We start from the raw sequence: 16542 nt of genomic DNA on the forward strand, positions 1-16542 counted from the left end.
GGGAGGTAGGGATCGGTGGAGAGGGAACAAATGAAAGACTGAGAAGAGACACGTCTCCACGGTGACTCAGAACAACATACCTGAACAACCTGCTGAGTCATATTGGAGAACGAAGTCTGTGTGTGTGTGTGTGTGTGTGTGTGTGTGTGTGTGTGTGTGTGTGTGTGTGTGTGTGTGTGTGTGTGTGTGTGTGTGTGTGTGTGTGTGTGTGTGTGTGTGTGTGTGTGTGTGTGTGTGTGTGGTGTAGGTTGTGTGAACTCAGTAAACAGGAAAGGGATTTGTCTGTTTAGCAGTCTGTTCATTCCTCTATTCATCCTCTCCTTCTCCTCTAACAATGTCATCCCCCTCTCTCCACCTCTTCCTCCTCTTCCCTTTTTAGGTTCAAGAGTTTTCACATACACAGCAAGTGAACTCACTATCCTTCTTTTTCCACTTCCTGTTTGTGTATGAAGTAAGAGTTCAGAGTTCATGGCGGGGGGCGTGGCGGCGGCGATGGCAACGGTGGGTGCCGTGATGATGGGCGGGGTTGACATGGTCGTTACGGTGGTGGCGGTGCCTGGGTCTGGATCGGGGTCACGGGGCGGCCTCGTGTGGGGGAGGGTGCAGGTTTGCAGTGGTGTGAGAAGTGGGTGTGGCCGGAATGTGAGGAGACACCTTCAGTAGGCAGAGAGAGAGAGAGAGAGAGAGAGAGAGAGAGAGAGAGAGAGAGAGACAGAGAGAGAGAGAGAGAGAGAGAGAGCGAGAGAGAGAGAGAAAGAGAGTGAGTTTAAAGCGAGGACTGGCCAGTCACAGTGGGCCCTGAGGGCCTTGTCTCCTCCCCTGGGCTACCACAAGGCTCCAATTGGACGGCCTGCAAAGACAAGAGACAGTGGCACCTCAGGTGTGCGTTCGTGTGTGTGTGTGTGTGTGTGTGTGTGTGTGTGTGTGTGTGTGTGTGTGTGTGTGTGTGTGTGTGTGTGTGTGTGTGTGTGTGTGTGTGTGTGTGTGTGGAGAGTGTGATCCATAATGACTGACTGAAACAGAACAAATAAAGAGAGAGCTCCTGTTCACCTCAAAACCAGCTTTCTATTTCAATCTGTCTCATTTAGAGCTGAATCACACATCCAGGACTTTAACCAGAACCAATCTGTCTCATTTATAGCTGAATCACACATACAGGACTTTAACCAGAACCAATCTGTCTCATTTATAGCTGAATCACACATCCAGGACTTTAACCAGAACCAATCTGTCTCATTTAGAGCTGAATCACACATCCAGGACTTTAACCAGAACCAATCTGTCTCATTTATAGCTGAATCACACATCCAGGACTTTAACCAGAACCAATCTGTCTCATTTAGAGCTGAATCACACATACAGGACTTTAACCAGAACCAATCTGTCTCATTTAGAGCTGAATCACACATCCAGGACTTTAACCAGAACCAATCTGTCTCATTTATAGCTGAATCACACATCCAGGACTTTAACCAGAACCAATCTGTCTCATTTAGAGCTGAATCACACATCCAGGACTTTAACCAGAACCAATCCGTCTCATTTAGAGCTGAATCACACATACAGGACTTTAACCAGAACCAATCTGTCTCATTTATAGCTGAATCACACATCCAGGACTTTAACCAGAACCAATCTGTCTCATTTATAGCTGAATCACACATACAGGACTTTAACCAGAACCAATCTGTCTCATTTAGAGCTGAATCACACATACAGGACTTTAACCAGAACCAATCTGTCTCATTTATAGCTGAATCACACATCCAGGACTTTAACCAGAACCAATCTGTCTCATTTATAGCTGAATCACACATACAGGACTTTAACCAGAACCAATCCGTCTCATTTAGAGCTGAATCACACATACAGGACTTTAACCAGAACCAATCCGTCTCATTTAGAGCTGAATCACACATACAGGACTTTAACCAGAACCAATCTCTCTGCTACAACACCTCAATCACACACTGCTTACTGTTACGACAGAGGGACCACACACACACACACACACACACACACACACACACACACACACACACACACACACACACACCATTTCGCAGCCATATTGAGCAGATTGGACACTGTTCCGTCCTCCTCTCTCCCCCGTTTTCACTCTACCTCAATCCCTCCCTCTGCCTTTCTCTCTCTCCATCTCCCCCTGTACATCCCTCCCTCTGCCTTTCTCTCTCTCCTCTCTCTCTCCATCTCCCCCTGTACATCCCTCCCTCTGCCTTTCTCTCTCTCCATCTCCCCCTGTACATCCCTCCCTCTGCCTTTCTCTCTCTCCATCTCCCCCTGTACATCCCTCCCTCTGCCTTTCTCTATCTCCTCTCTCTCCATCCCTCTCTCTCCATCCCCCTCTCCATCCCTCTCTCTCCATCCCTCTCTCTCCATCCCTCTCTCTCCATCCATCTCTCTCCGTCCCTCTCTCCATTCATGAAACAAAAAAATGCTTTATTGGCATTAAAAAAACATTGCCGCAAACTGGTGATACCCATACACTAAACATCTATACACTCCTACTGAGACCACAGTAATAAACATCTATACACTCCTACTGAGACCACCAGTAATAAGCATCTATACACTCCTACTGAGACCACAGTAATAAACATCTATACACTCCTACTGAGACCACAGTAATAAACATCTATACACTCCTACTGAGACCACCAGTAATAAACATCTATACACTCCTACTGAGACCACAGTAATAAACATCTATACACTCCTACTGAGACCACAGTAATAAACATCTATACACTCCTACTGAGACCACAGTAATAAACATCTATACACTCCTACGAGACCACCAGTAATAAACATCTACACACTCCTACTGAGACCACAGTAATAAACATCTATACACTCCTACTGAGACCACAGTAATAAACATCTATACACTCCTACTGAGACCACAGTAATAAACATCTATACACTCCTACTGAGACCACCAGTAATAAACATCTACACACTCCTACTGAGACCACCAGTAATAAACATCTATACACTCCTACTGAGACCACAGTAATAAACATCTATACACTCCTACTGAGACCACAGTAATAAACATCTATACACTCCTACTGAGACCACCAGTAATAAACATCTATACACTCCTACTGAGACCACAGTAATAAACATCTATACACTCCTACTGAGACCACAGTAATAAACATCTATACACTCCTACTGAGACCACAGTAATAAACATCTATACACTCCTACTGAGACCACCAGTAAAAAACATATAAACACTCCTACTGAGACCACCAGTAATAAACATCTATACACTCCTACTGAGACCACAGTAATAAACATCTACACACTCCTACTGAGACCACCAGTAATAAACATCTATACACTCCTACTGAGACCACAGTAATAAACATCTATACACTCCTACTGAGACCACCAGTAAAAACATATAAACACTCCTACTGAGACCACCAGTAATAAACATCTATACACTCCTACTGAGACCACCAGTAATAAACATATAAACACTCCTACTGAGACCACCAGTAATAAACATCTATACACTCCTACTGAGACCACAGTAATAAACATCTATACACTCCTACTCAGACCACCAGTAATAAACATCTATACACTCCTGCTGAGACCACCAGTAATAAACATCTATACACTCCTACTGAGACCACCAGTAATAAACATATATACACTCCTACTGAGACCACAGTAATAAACATCTATACACTCCTACTGAGACCACAGTAATAAACATCTATACACTCCTACTGAGACCACAGTAATAAACATCTACACACTCCTACTGAGACCACAGTAATAAACATCTACACACTCCTACTGAGACCACAGTAATAAACATCTATACACTCCTACTGAGACCACAGTAATAAACATCTATACACTCCTACTGAGACCACAGTAATAAACATCTATACACTCCTACTGAGACCACCAGTAATAAACATGTATACACTCCTACACACCACACACACACACACACACACACACACACACACACACACACACACACACACACACACACACACACACACACACGGCTCACCTGGCTATTCTGTGGTGTGTGTCCGTTGTGTCCATCGTGGTTCCTAGGCGACAGGAAGGAGTCGTCTCTAGTGGTCTCTCTAGTCTTCTCCATCCTCGGGGCGCTGGGGTCACCATCCTCCACGCCGTTGGCCTTCCGCACGCACAGAACCTTCCGGAAGAAATCAAGCACATGGGATCGGGAAGACGATGCACTGTGGTGAGCACTGAGGAAAACTGATATTTTATATAAATACATAACATGTACTAATAAATGTCTATTCTATGAAATAACAAATTGTTCTGTGAAGGGGATGGTGGTGCCTGGCCATAAAGCACCTCCAGGTCCCCAGGTCTCCCTCGTAAAAGAGTTTTCAAGCCTCAAGTATCTTTAACTGTTTAAATAAAGGTTAAATAAAGGTTGAATAAATAATAATCACCTTTCTGAAGCTCTGTCTGAAGTTGTCTGACAGGAAGCCATAGAGCAGAGGGTTGGCACAGGAGTTAACATAGGACAGGATGACTGGGGAGTAGAGACAAAACTAATGGTCAATCAATGTCTGTCTCACACTTTTCTCCTTCTCTCTCTCTCCCACCTCTCTCTCTCTCAGCTCTCTCTCTCCCACCTCTCTCTCTCTCTCCCACCTCTCTCTCAGCTCTCTCTCCCCCTCACTCTCTCTCTCTCTCTCTCTCTCTCTCTCTCGATCCCACCTCTCTCTCTCTCTCGATCCCACCTCTCTCTCTCTCTCTCTCGATCCCAGCCCTCTCTCACTCTCTCTCAGCTCTCTCTCCCTCTCACTTTCTCTCTCTCTCTCCCTCTCTCTCTCTTCTCTCTCCCACCTCTCTCTCTCTTTCTCTGTTTCTCTCTCTCTCCTAACTCCCTCTCTTGCTCTCTTTTCCCATCTCCCCCCTCTCTTTCCCCCCTACTCCCCTCTCTTTCCCCTCTCCTCCCTTCTGTTTCCCCTCTCCTCCCCCTTTCCCCATTCACTCCCCCTCTTTCCCCTCTCCTCCCCCTTTTTCCCCTCTCCTCCCCCCTCTGTCCCATCTCCTCCCCCTATTTCCCCTCTCCTCCCCCTTTCCCCATTCCCTCCCCCTCTTTCCCCTCTCCTCCCCCTCTTTCCCCTCTCCTCCCACCTCTTTCCCCTCTCCTCCCCATCTCCTCCCCCTCTTTCCCCTCACCTCCCCATCTCCTCCCCCTCTTACCCCTCTCCTCCCATCTCCTTCCCCTCTTTCCACTCTTTCCCTCCTTTCCCCTCTCCTCCTCTCTCCAACCCTCTCCCCCTTAGGGTTAGAGTGAGTGTAACCTATTCCCCATAGGGCTCTGGTAAACAGTAGTACACTACACAGGGATTAGGGTGCTATTTGGGATGCAGCCTAAAAGGTTTCTTCTGTTACCAGAGAAGAAGTAGATGCCAGCGGTCACGGAGGACTCTGGGATGATGATGATGAGGTTGATGATGTTGATAATGAAGAAGGGGAGCCAGCAGAGGACGAAGACCACCACGATGATCACCACCATACGGGTCACCTTACGCTCTGACCGCCGACGCTTGGTGAAGCCCGCCCGCACACCTGAAGACTTCACCTGGAGGGGGTAACAAAATGGCGGAGGGTAGTGCATATGACCCAGTACATCACTGGGGCCAAGCTTGATGACATCCAGGACCTCTGTACCAGGCGGCGTCAGGTCTTAAAAATTGCCAAAGACTCCAGCCACCCTAGTCATAGACTGGAGGATGGCAATGATGATGATAGTGATGATGATAACATGTTATACAAATGTATTCTAAAACATATGAACATGGTAAATTAGAAAAAGGAAAGTTTCAGCAGAATCTCTATTACATACTACCAAAAGATGCTAACACCGAAAAGAATGGTTGGAATGACAAAACAGAACAAAATAATATTCCGGAATGCTTTTTCACACACCTTGAAGATAATGACCACAAAAGCAGCCAGGTCACCCGTGATACAAGTCAGTATTAATCCATCCATGTCTGAGGTCGGGAGATGGCGTGGAAACAGACCACTAGGGGCAACAGTGAGCGCTGTTACATTCAAGTAGGTTTGGGTTTTGCTGGGGTGTTGTAGATGGGTGTAAGCATCTGTGTCATGTCCTGACCATAGAAAGATGTTATTTTCTATGGTAGAGTAGGTCAGGGCGTGACAGGTTTTTTTTCCCTATGTTTTCTATTTCTATGTTCAGGTTCTAGTTTTGACACAAAAACGGAGGGATCAGCGGGCGGAGCGGGGGTTACGTCCTGAACCGGAGCCGCCTCTGTTGGAGGATCCGCGGGATGAGAAGGTTCTGCTTACTGCACCAGAGCCGCCAAAAACATTTGCACCCTCCCTAACCCTCCCTTTTTTGGGGGGGTTCTTTTGTTGTCGGTGCGTTTGGAGTCCGCACCTTTGGGGGGGGTACTGTCACGTCCTGACCATAGAAAGATGTTATTTTCTATGGTAGAGTAGGTCAGGGCGTGACAGGGGGGGGTTTTCTATGTTTTCTATGTTCAGGTTCTAGTTTTGTATTTCTATGTTGGGGTTTTGTTTGGGATGATCTCCAGTTAGAGGCAGCTGGTCCTCGTTGTCTCTAATTGGAGATCATACTTAAGTAGGGTTTTTTTCCACCTGGGTTTGTGGGAGATTATCTTTGAGTCTGTGTATGTTTCACCTCTACGTCACGGTTTGTTGTTTTTGTCATTCAGTTTATTTATGTATTGCATAGTTTCACAGTGTAAATAAAATGTGGAATGACAGACACGCTGCACTTTGGTCCGCTTCTCCTTACGACAGCTGTGACAATCTGCCTCTGGTGCAAAGGTTATATGTTCAAATCCAGCAATATAAGGTTATTTTTAGAATCTTTGTTATAAGCCTAACCCAAACCTTAACCATTCAGAGTTAACACCTAACCTTAACCATTCAGTGTTAATACCCAAACCGTAACCATTTAGAGTAAATACCTAACCTTAAGATTTCGGAGTTAATGCCTAAATGTAACCTTAAACACTTCAACATGTGACATTTGAAACAAATTCGAAATTTGACGTTTGAGAAACATGGATGAATGTCTAATTCTGAGGTAAGACTGTGAGAGCTAGTTGCACAAAACAACAACACAGGGAAGTGTTTAATGACCAAATGAAAAAATGACAGAAACATCCACTGTCAGAGAGTTCAAACAGCCGAACCAAACATTTCTAATAATGCAGTCTTGACCACAACGGGCAACCAAAACGATGGTACTGTAGCTAACACAGAAACACAGAAGAAAACCAGAATGATTTTGACCCCCACCTTGACCACGATGAGCAGGTAGCAGAGACAGATGACCAGGAGTGGTCCGAAGAACCCTAGCGTAGCCGTGTACAGTATAAACACGGTCGACCACACATCCTGAGGCTCCGGCCAGCTAATGTTACACGAGTTGAACGTGTCCTGAACGCCGGAGAACACGACAACGGGCAGGACGACCATCAACGACAACGCCCACACCGCGGCGCTCACCACCTTCGCCACTCGTGGACGCCGCCATTTTGTAGACCGTATGGGGTGGACCACGGCCAGGTAGCGGTCGATAGACATCCCGGTCAGACAGAAGATGGAGCTGAATTGGCTCATGGAGTCAGCGGTCATTAGCACGCGACACAGGAAGGAGCCGAACGGCCAGTAGGAGAGAACGTTCTGGAAGGAGGAGGAGGAAGAGGAGGAGGAGGAAGAAGAGATTACTTTATTGGAACTTGTCTTCTGCTTTATTCAAACCCCTCAGAAAGACAAACAGATACAGAGGTTGGCGCAGAGGGACGTTTATAGCTTACGTGCCTTGCTTAAGGGCACAACGGCAAGAGATGAGATGGCATCTTGGACACTGATGCCAGAAACCTTTCAGTTACCCTTACTCCAGACCAGATGTTGCCTTGTCGGAGCTAGGATTCAAACCGACAACCCTCGGGTTGCTGGCCCACTCCTCTAGCCTCTAACCTCTAACCTCACCTGGGTGGAGGAAGGGAAGTCCCAGGATGTACAGTTCATCTCTAATCTGTAACCTCTGACCTCTAGGCTACCTGGGTGGTGAGGAAGGGAAATCCCAGGGTGTACAGTGCGTCTCTAATCTGTAACCTTTGACCTCTAGGCTACCTGGGTGGTGAGGAAGGGAAGCCCCAGGATGTACAGTTCATCTCTAACCTCTAACCTCTGACCTCTAGGCTACCTGGGTGGTGAGGAAGGGAAATCCCAGGGTGTACAGTGCGTCTCTAACCTCTAACCTCTAGACTACCTGGGTGGTGAGGAAGGGAAGTCCCAGGATGTACAGTGTGTCTCTAACCTTTGACCTCTAGGCTACCTGGGTGGTGAGGAAGGGAAGCCCCAGGATGTACAGTTCATCTCTAACCTCTAACCTCTGACCTCTAGGCTACCTGGGTGGTGAGGAAGAGAAGTCCCAGGATGTACAGTTCATCTCTAACCTCTAACCTCCAGACTACCTGGGTGGTGAGAAAGGGAAGTCCCAGGATGTACAGTTCATCTCTAACCTCTAACCTCCAGACTACCTGGGTGGTGAGGAAGGGAAGTCCCAGGATGTACAGTTCATCTCTAACCTCTGACCTCTAGGCTACCTGGGTGGTGAGGAAAGGAAGTCCCAGGATGTACAGTTCATCTCTAACCTCTGACCTCTAGGCTACCTGGGTGGTGAGGAAGGGAAGTCCCAGGATGTACAGTTCATCTCTAACCTCTGACCTCTAGACTACCTGGGTGGTGAGGAAGGGAAGTCCCAGGATGTACAGTTCATCTCTAACCTCTGACCTCTAGGCTACCTGGGTGGTGAGGAAGGGAAGTCCCAGGATGTACAGTTCATATCTAACCTCTGACCTCTAGACTACCTGGGTGGTGAGGAAGGGAAGTCCCAGGATGTACACTGTGTCTCTAACCTCTAACCTCCAGACTACCTGGTGGTGAGGAAGGAAAGTCCCAGGATGTACAGTTCATCTCTAACCTCTGACCTCCAGACTACCTGGGTGGTGAGGAAGGGAAGTCCCAGGATGTACAGTTCATATCTAACCTCTGACCTCTAGGCTACCTGGGTGGTGAGGAAGGGAAGTCCCAGGATGTACAGTTCATATCTAACCTCTGACCTCTAGGCTACCTGGGTGGTGAGGAAGGGAAGTCCCAGGATGTACAGTTCGTCTGCGACTGCCAGGTTCAGGATATAGATGTTGGTGACGGTCTTCATCTTGGCGTAGCGCAGCACCACGTAGATAGCCAGGGTGTTACCGATCAGGCCGACCACGAACACACTCAGGGAGATGACCGCAGTCATCAGGGTACTGCTGCCCTGGAACGGGACACTCTGACTGGACACGTTGGAGGAGGAACTGGGGAAGAAGGATGGGGAGGGGAAGGACGGGGTTGCAGTACCAGAATCAGGGTAGGAGTAGTGATACCCCAGGTTGGGAGTGGAGGTGTTGGGGTCACCAGAGAGCGGTGTCCAGCCTGTCCTGTCCACAGGCTCCATTTTGGATGTAGGGTGTGTAGGGGAGGGGAGGAGACCTTCAGACCTGCAGCAGAAGAGACAGAAAATTAAAAGAGGTGTGTGTGTGTGTGTGTGTGTGAGAGAGTCTCTGTGATAAAAGGAATGCAACTCTGTCTACTGTAAAACTCCAGTAAAAATGTATGATTCTGTGTGTGTATGTGTGTGTGTGTGTGTGTGTGTGTGTGTGTGTGTGTGTGTGTGTGTGTGTGTGTGCGTGTGTGTGTGCGTTAGTGATGCGCGTGTCAGCTGTTCGCTAATAACCCATCCACAACCGCCCGACTACATGTGATGAAGGGAACATCTGAGGTCTGCACCCAACCTGCAGGTATACAACATGCGCTGTACAGTTCCTGCTATATTTTTTCTGCCCAAGTTCCCAAAAGCATTTGGAGGTAGGCCGTCATTGTAAATAAGAATTTGTTCTTAACTGACATTCCTAGTTAAATAAAGGTTAAATCAAAATGTTAGAAATAAATCAAAATGTGTGTGTATTTGGAGCGCATACGGTCAGGTCCTAAAGCGTAGACCTCGGCACTAATGCCAGATACAAATAATGAATTTAAAAACCTCAATGTAGCCTACAAATATGAACTGCACAATAATAATACATTTATGGATTTGTTTTGATGCGTTGTTTTCTGTTTTATACAACCTGCGAGGACTGCGGGTTATGAGTCAACCCGCTCATCACTAGAGTGCGTGTGTACTGCAGAGCTTGGTATTCAGACATCCCAGTGCCCACTGAGAATACATGGTGGGTGGAGACACACTCTGACGATTCCAAGAAGTTACACACTCACACACACACTCAAAGACACACACATATATGCAGTCACCCGTACTCGAACCTGACGCACTCTCTCTCTCACACACACACACACACACACACACACACACACACACACACACACACACACACACACACACACACACACACACACACACACACACACACACACACACACACACACACACACACACATACACACACTGCACATAACACTTTCCCACACTGTTTCCCTCTGATACTAGTGAATATCAGTGGTTCTTTCCCCCAGGCAGTGGTGGGCAACTTCTGTCCTCGGGGTCCTGAATGGGTTCACACTTTTCCCCCCATCCCTAGCAAACACAGCTGATTCATCAAACTGCATTCTAAACTGAAGATCATGATTAGGTGATTACTGGAGTCAGGTGTGTTAGCTGGGGCTGGGGAAAAACTGGGACACCAATCAGGCCCTCGAAGACTGGAGTTGCCCACCCCTGTGTGTCCCCATCTCAGTCCCCTCTATAAAACAACTCAGATCTAGATAGGCTAAGGGCTAGATTTCATCTGGACAGCGGAACATCTGTGTTATAGCGCAATTTACATTTAAAGGTAATTTCCCGATTAAGTCGACATTTGCAGAGTTTACCGTGAATGTGGTCTATCCAAATGCGAGAACATTCCCTTTAAAATGTGCATGGCGGGTAAAACGTGACCGGGTTGAATCTGGCCCCTAACTGGAGCTGTTAAGCCTTTAGTTCTGGACTCAAAAACACTTTCCATTTTTTTATTTTACCTTTATTTAACCAGGCAAGTCAGTTAAGAACACATTCTTATTTTCAATGACGGCCTAGGAACAATGGGTTAACTGCCTTGTTCAGGCGCAGAACAACAGATTTGTTCCTTGTCAGCTCGGGGATTAGAAGAATCTCCAGTGACATTGGGTTTTAGTTCAGGATGAGACTCTTAATCTGTCTGGGAAACCTCCCTTATACTGGATGTAATCATGCTTAACCGGTTGAGAAGTTAGAAAAACAACATTAAAATGTCTCGGCCCTCCCTGGTTATGCTCTTACAGAATACAGCTTAGACGATAATGAAGTGTAACACATGATAATGATGATATTGATATACAACACCATCATCTTCTCCCAGAGGCTCAATACATTAATAACGCTGCTCTGACAAGTCTCTTTTTCTCTTTTCTACCACACACACACACACACACACACCACATCACACACACACACACAGACCCACACATATACACACACACATACACACACACACGCATATCAACATACACACACATACACATACACACATGCACACACATACACACGTACACGCACATGCATACAGACATATACACACGTACACACACACAGACATACACACACGTACACACACACAGACATACACACACACATACACACACATACACACACGCATGCTCACACATGGACATCTCGTAAACAACTAATCTAACATGAACAAGCACCGGCATGCCGTGTTAAAAGCCTTTTCTGCACGCTGTTTAAAAGCTGTGTCGGAAACTTAACCAGAGTCAGATGATATCATGGATAGGCCTACCATTTGTATGTTTCTACGTGCAGTTGGCTAGCGGTAGCGCAATGACTGGAAGTCTACATGAACAGCTAGCATGCTAACGGTTCGTGTAGACTTCTAGTCATTGCGCTAACACTAGTTAGCAATGGCTCCAGAAACGACCTTCAACCTGCACGCAGAGACATAAAAATGGTAGCCTATCCACTAGTTCGTCTGACTTTGGGTAAGTAGAAAAAATGGCTTAACTGCCAAAATGTCGCACAGTCAGCATACACATAGACCTAGGATCTAACTTCAACATATAGGAGTCTCAAACACTCTATGACATAGGTCCTAAACCTATGGAATAGCACACATACAAAATCTCAATGTTCCAAAAATATACTAAATGTATTATTTAAAAAAACATGTTGTTTTCTCGATTATGTATGCTATATCAGATTGTAGGTTATAAAATAATGTTAGGCTAAGTTTTACCTGGCTTTAAGTGCGCATTCTCAATTAAGCTTAAGTGGAAATTCAAATTCCGATGTATTTGAAACTTAAAAGACAGCGATAAGTAAAAGTCTAAAGATGTAGATGACTGAACCGATTTCCAAAGATGAACGGATAAAAGTCTGAAGATAAAAGTCCTTCTCTTCTCATGGTTCGTTCTGAAAACAATCAAAATCCAGAGAAAATCGTTGTTACATCCCCCCCCCCAAAAAGTGTATTTTCAATATTTCATGAAATATTTCAAATTCCAAACCGTTTTTTCGGTTGAGGTGAGAGAGCGGAGCCTGACGCTCTCAGTCGCTGTCCGTGGTATCGGTACTGATCACTCTAGCGCAGCGTCTCTACTTCTCTCTTGCTCTGCTCGTCTTCCTACTTAGAGGACCATTTTGATTATAATCATTACTTCGTAACTGACTTAACCGGTGTCGGCTAACTATCTGACGGAAAGGTCACTATTATCCAAGCGATTAGTATCGGTCCATGTCTATGAACCGGGGTTTGAGAAACATAGACTACTCTTCTGGGCTGGGTGTCGGCATCTTTCCGGCTCTTCCTCACAACTTTTCCGCCTCACGTAGCTGTTGTTCGCAGTGGTTTAAAACCCAGTCAAGTTGATCTGTAGGGTGAGGCTATCCTATATAGCTCCTCTCCTATGCGCTCTGGCTACCGCTCCATGTCTCCCCATCTCGCAGCCAGTCCCAACCGAGGCGAGGCCCCACTGGGCACAGACGTCATTTTAACGTCTTGTTTAGATTTGCATTTGGTTGAGTTGTTTTTATCTAGTGGGGCGGCTTTCCTTCACAACTCCCCAGGAGTGTCTCGCCTCAGTCGGCTAAGATCATGGAGGAAATGGGGGTCTGCTTTTGGATGAAAAGTGAATCTTCTCCGCCCAAGGCTGTTGCTGGCCACCTTCAATATCTCATCAAGGTTTCTCAAAAACACGCGACTTAGGGTAGGGGGTATGTTTTAATGTTGTGTTTCTTCTCTCCAGAAACACCTTTAGCAGATAAGTGCGTGTGGCGGGGCAGCTCGCGCATGCAGGGTCTTTTTGGAGAGGGAGAGAGAAGGGGTCTGGTTCCCGCGTACGGGGTGGGAGTATTTAACACTCGGCCGAGGAACGTGCGTGACATTTATCCCGCAGTCAGATGATGTCACCAAGATGTTGCCGTGCAGGTTTCGCCCCTGTATTGTCTGCCCCGCACACAACCGTCCCTCACCCGATCCATTACCGATAGGGCGCTCGTGCATGTACTCGCTCACCTGCGCACACACCATGCGGTGAGTTAGCGAGGGAGAGGAAGAGAGAGGAAGAGGATGAGAGGTAAATTGAGGTCTGATGTACGGTAGTCTCCCCCCTGGAAAGGATCACGACAAATCCGTTCTACCAGGTTAGATGAACATGACCCTCACGGAAACCCGTTGCTGTTCAATCAATCCATCAATCACATATATTTTATAAAGTGCTTTTTACATCAGCAGTAGGCACAACATGCTTTATAGTTACCCGGCCTGAACCTCATAGAGCAAGTCATTCAGAAGCGCAGTATTCTTCTGACGCACGCACTAGCAACACCAAGGCATAGAGAAGTCTGATGTTTAATCAACTGTAAAGTCTTACGCCGTGCAGCCTCTCCCGCCAGATCAGATCAGAGCGCTGGAGGGTTGTAAAGAGCTCGTAGGCGGCAGGTCGCTCTCTCTCTCTCCGCAGGTGTTACCTGACGCGGTTGACAGCTCTATATCGAGCGGGCACGACTGCGACTCCTCATCGTTAAGTAATTACATTCTCTACGGGATGTCAGATGGGGCGAGCCCTGCACCCGCACAGCCTTGTGCCCTACCTGCATACAGTTATCAGGATTTCCCCGCGCTTGCACTGCAACGGCCTTTATGGGTACACACTGGCACACACACACACACTCCACACACACACACACACACACACACACACACACACACACACACACACACACACACTGGCATGGATACACACACACACACACACACTGGCATGGACACACACACACACACATACACACACACACTGGCATGGACACACACACACACACACACACACACACACACACACACATGGCATGGACACACACACACACACACACACACACACACACACACACACACACACACACACACACACACACACACTGGCATGGACACACACACACACACACACACACACACACACACACACACACACACACACACACACACACACACTGGCATGGACACAGAGACAGACTTAATTAAGATTTAGAATAACTCAATCTTAGTAAAAGGAAACCTAATTTTCGATTGAGTGGAGAGCCATATTTTTACTTCACTAACCAGATCACTATTTATTCTCTCTCTCTCTCTCTCTCTCTCTCTCTCTCTCTCTCATCCCTCTCTCTCTCTCTCTCTCTCTCTCTCTCTCTCTCTCTCTCTCTCTCTCTCTCTCTCTCTCTCTCTCTCTCTCTCTCTCTCTCTCTCTCTCTCTCTCTCTCTCTCTCTCTCTCTCCACTCAACCCCCTCTTTAGTAGAAGAGGCTCTCCAATCCAGTCAGTCTTGGCCGCTGCTTCAGACTGGATGAAAATAGAAGACTAGAGGTTGTGTCCCGAATGGCTCCCTATTTACCCTATTTATAGTGCACTACTTTTGACCAGGGCACCCTATTCCCTATGGGCTCTGGTCAAAAGTAGTGCACTACATAGGGATGCAGCCCAGGACATTAGACATTAACCTGATGTGTGAACTAACCCCCTCTGGTGGTTCAAGTGGAGAGAAGCCCCTGATGGTTAACCGGTGTAGTCCACTCATGGTAAGGGTACATGGGTTAAGTAAACACTCTAATTCAAGTACACTCTTGTATGGAAATAAATCTAGGGCTAGATTTATTTGTAGAATAAGGTAGAATAAGGTAGAATAAAGTATAAAAAGGTTGAATAAAGGTTGAATAAATGTATAATAGGGTAGAATAAAGGTAGAATAGGGTAGAATAAAGGTAGAATAAAGGTAGAATAGGGTAATTAAAGGTAGAATAGGGTAGAATAAAGGTAGAATAAATGTAGAATAAAGGTAGAATAGGGTAATTAAAGGTAGAATAGGGTAGAATAAAGGTAGAATAAAGGTAGAATAGGGTAGAATAAAGGTAGAATAAATGTACAATAAAGGTAGAATAGGGTAGAATAAAGGTAGAATAAAGGTAGAATAGGGTAGAATAAAGGTAGAATAAAACATATGATATTACAAAGAGGAGCTTGAGAAAGAGAGAAAAGTAGAGAGTGAAAAGAGAGAGAATATTGTAAACAGGTAGAGGTATGTATAGTGAAGGGAGAGAATACTGTAAACAGGTAGAGGGGGTATAGAGGGAGGGAGGTGAGGAGGGAGAGAGAGTATGGAAAGAGAGGAAGGAGGGAAGGAGGGAGAGGGGGCGTAGAAAGAGAGAGGGAAGGAAGGACAGAGGGCGGGGTAGAGGGGGTAGAGAGGGAGGGAGGTGAGGAGGGAGGGAGAGGGGGATATATAAAGAGAGAGAGAGAGGCATGGAAACTAAATGTCATTGACAGGCAGACCAGGAACACAAACACAGAGAGAAGGAAGTTGATAAGGAAGTCAGGGAGAGAAAGAAAAAAGAGACAGAGCGAGTAGAGGGAAAGAGAGAGAGAGAAGATGTCATTGTAAATGAGAATTTGCTCTTAACTGGCTTGACACTAGTTAAATAAAGGTTAAAAATAAAAGACACTAGTTAAATAAAGGTTAAAAATAAAAGACACTAGTTAAATAAAGGTTAAAAATAAAAGACACTAGTTAAATAAAGGTTAAAAATAAAAGACACTAGTTAAATAAAGGTTAAAAATAAAAGACACTAGTTAAATAAAGGTTAAAAATAAAAGACACTAGTTAAATAAAGGTTAAAAATAAAAGACACTAGTTAAATAAAGGTTAAAAATAAAAGACACTAGTTAAATAAAGGTTAAAAATAAAAGACACTAGTTAAATAAAGGTTAAAAATAAAAGACACTAGTTAAATAAAGGTTAAAAATAAAAGGGGGGCAGCAAAGGGAGACAGGATAGAACCAATACTGACCAATAAGAGCGTGGACAGCATCTGACCAATTGGATTGATGATGGAACGCAGCACTGACCAATG

At 45.8% G+C, this 16542-nt stretch overlaps 1 protein-coding gene across 2 annotated transcripts; it reads right to left on the reverse strand.

Moving 5' to 3' along the window:
* Positions 1 to 219: 219 nt before the first annotated feature.
* Positions 220 to 13578, reverse strand: LOC106592073 (somatostatin receptor type 5). Of its 2 annotated transcripts, none has more exons than XM_045713825.1 (7): positions 12381 to 13578; positions 9185 to 9596; positions 7342 to 7728; positions 5437 to 5626; positions 4482 to 4564; positions 4064 to 4213; positions 220 to 654 (listed from the first exon to the last, which is right to left on the reverse strand). In XM_045713825.1, exons 2-7 carry the CDS (start codon positions 9551 to 9553, stop codon positions 574 to 576), a joined length of 1260 nt encoding a protein of 419 aa, XP_045569781.1. In that variant the 5' UTR covers positions 9554 to 9596; positions 12381 to 13578; the 3' UTR covers positions 220 to 573. The 2 variants fall into 2 exon arrangements, with proteins under 2 accessions (XP_045569781.1, XP_045569777.1); XM_045713821.1 differs by having other exon boundaries at positions 220 to 850; positions 12381 to 13576.
* Positions 13579 to 16542: the final 2964 nt, after the last annotated feature.

The sequence above is a fragment of the Salmo salar genome, chromosome ssa02 (genome assembly GCF_905237065.1).
Source record: "Salmo salar chromosome ssa02, Ssal_v3.1, whole genome shotgun sequence".
NCBI classification, from domain to species: Eukaryota; Metazoa; Chordata; class Actinopteri; order Salmoniformes; family Salmonidae; genus Salmo; species Salmo salar.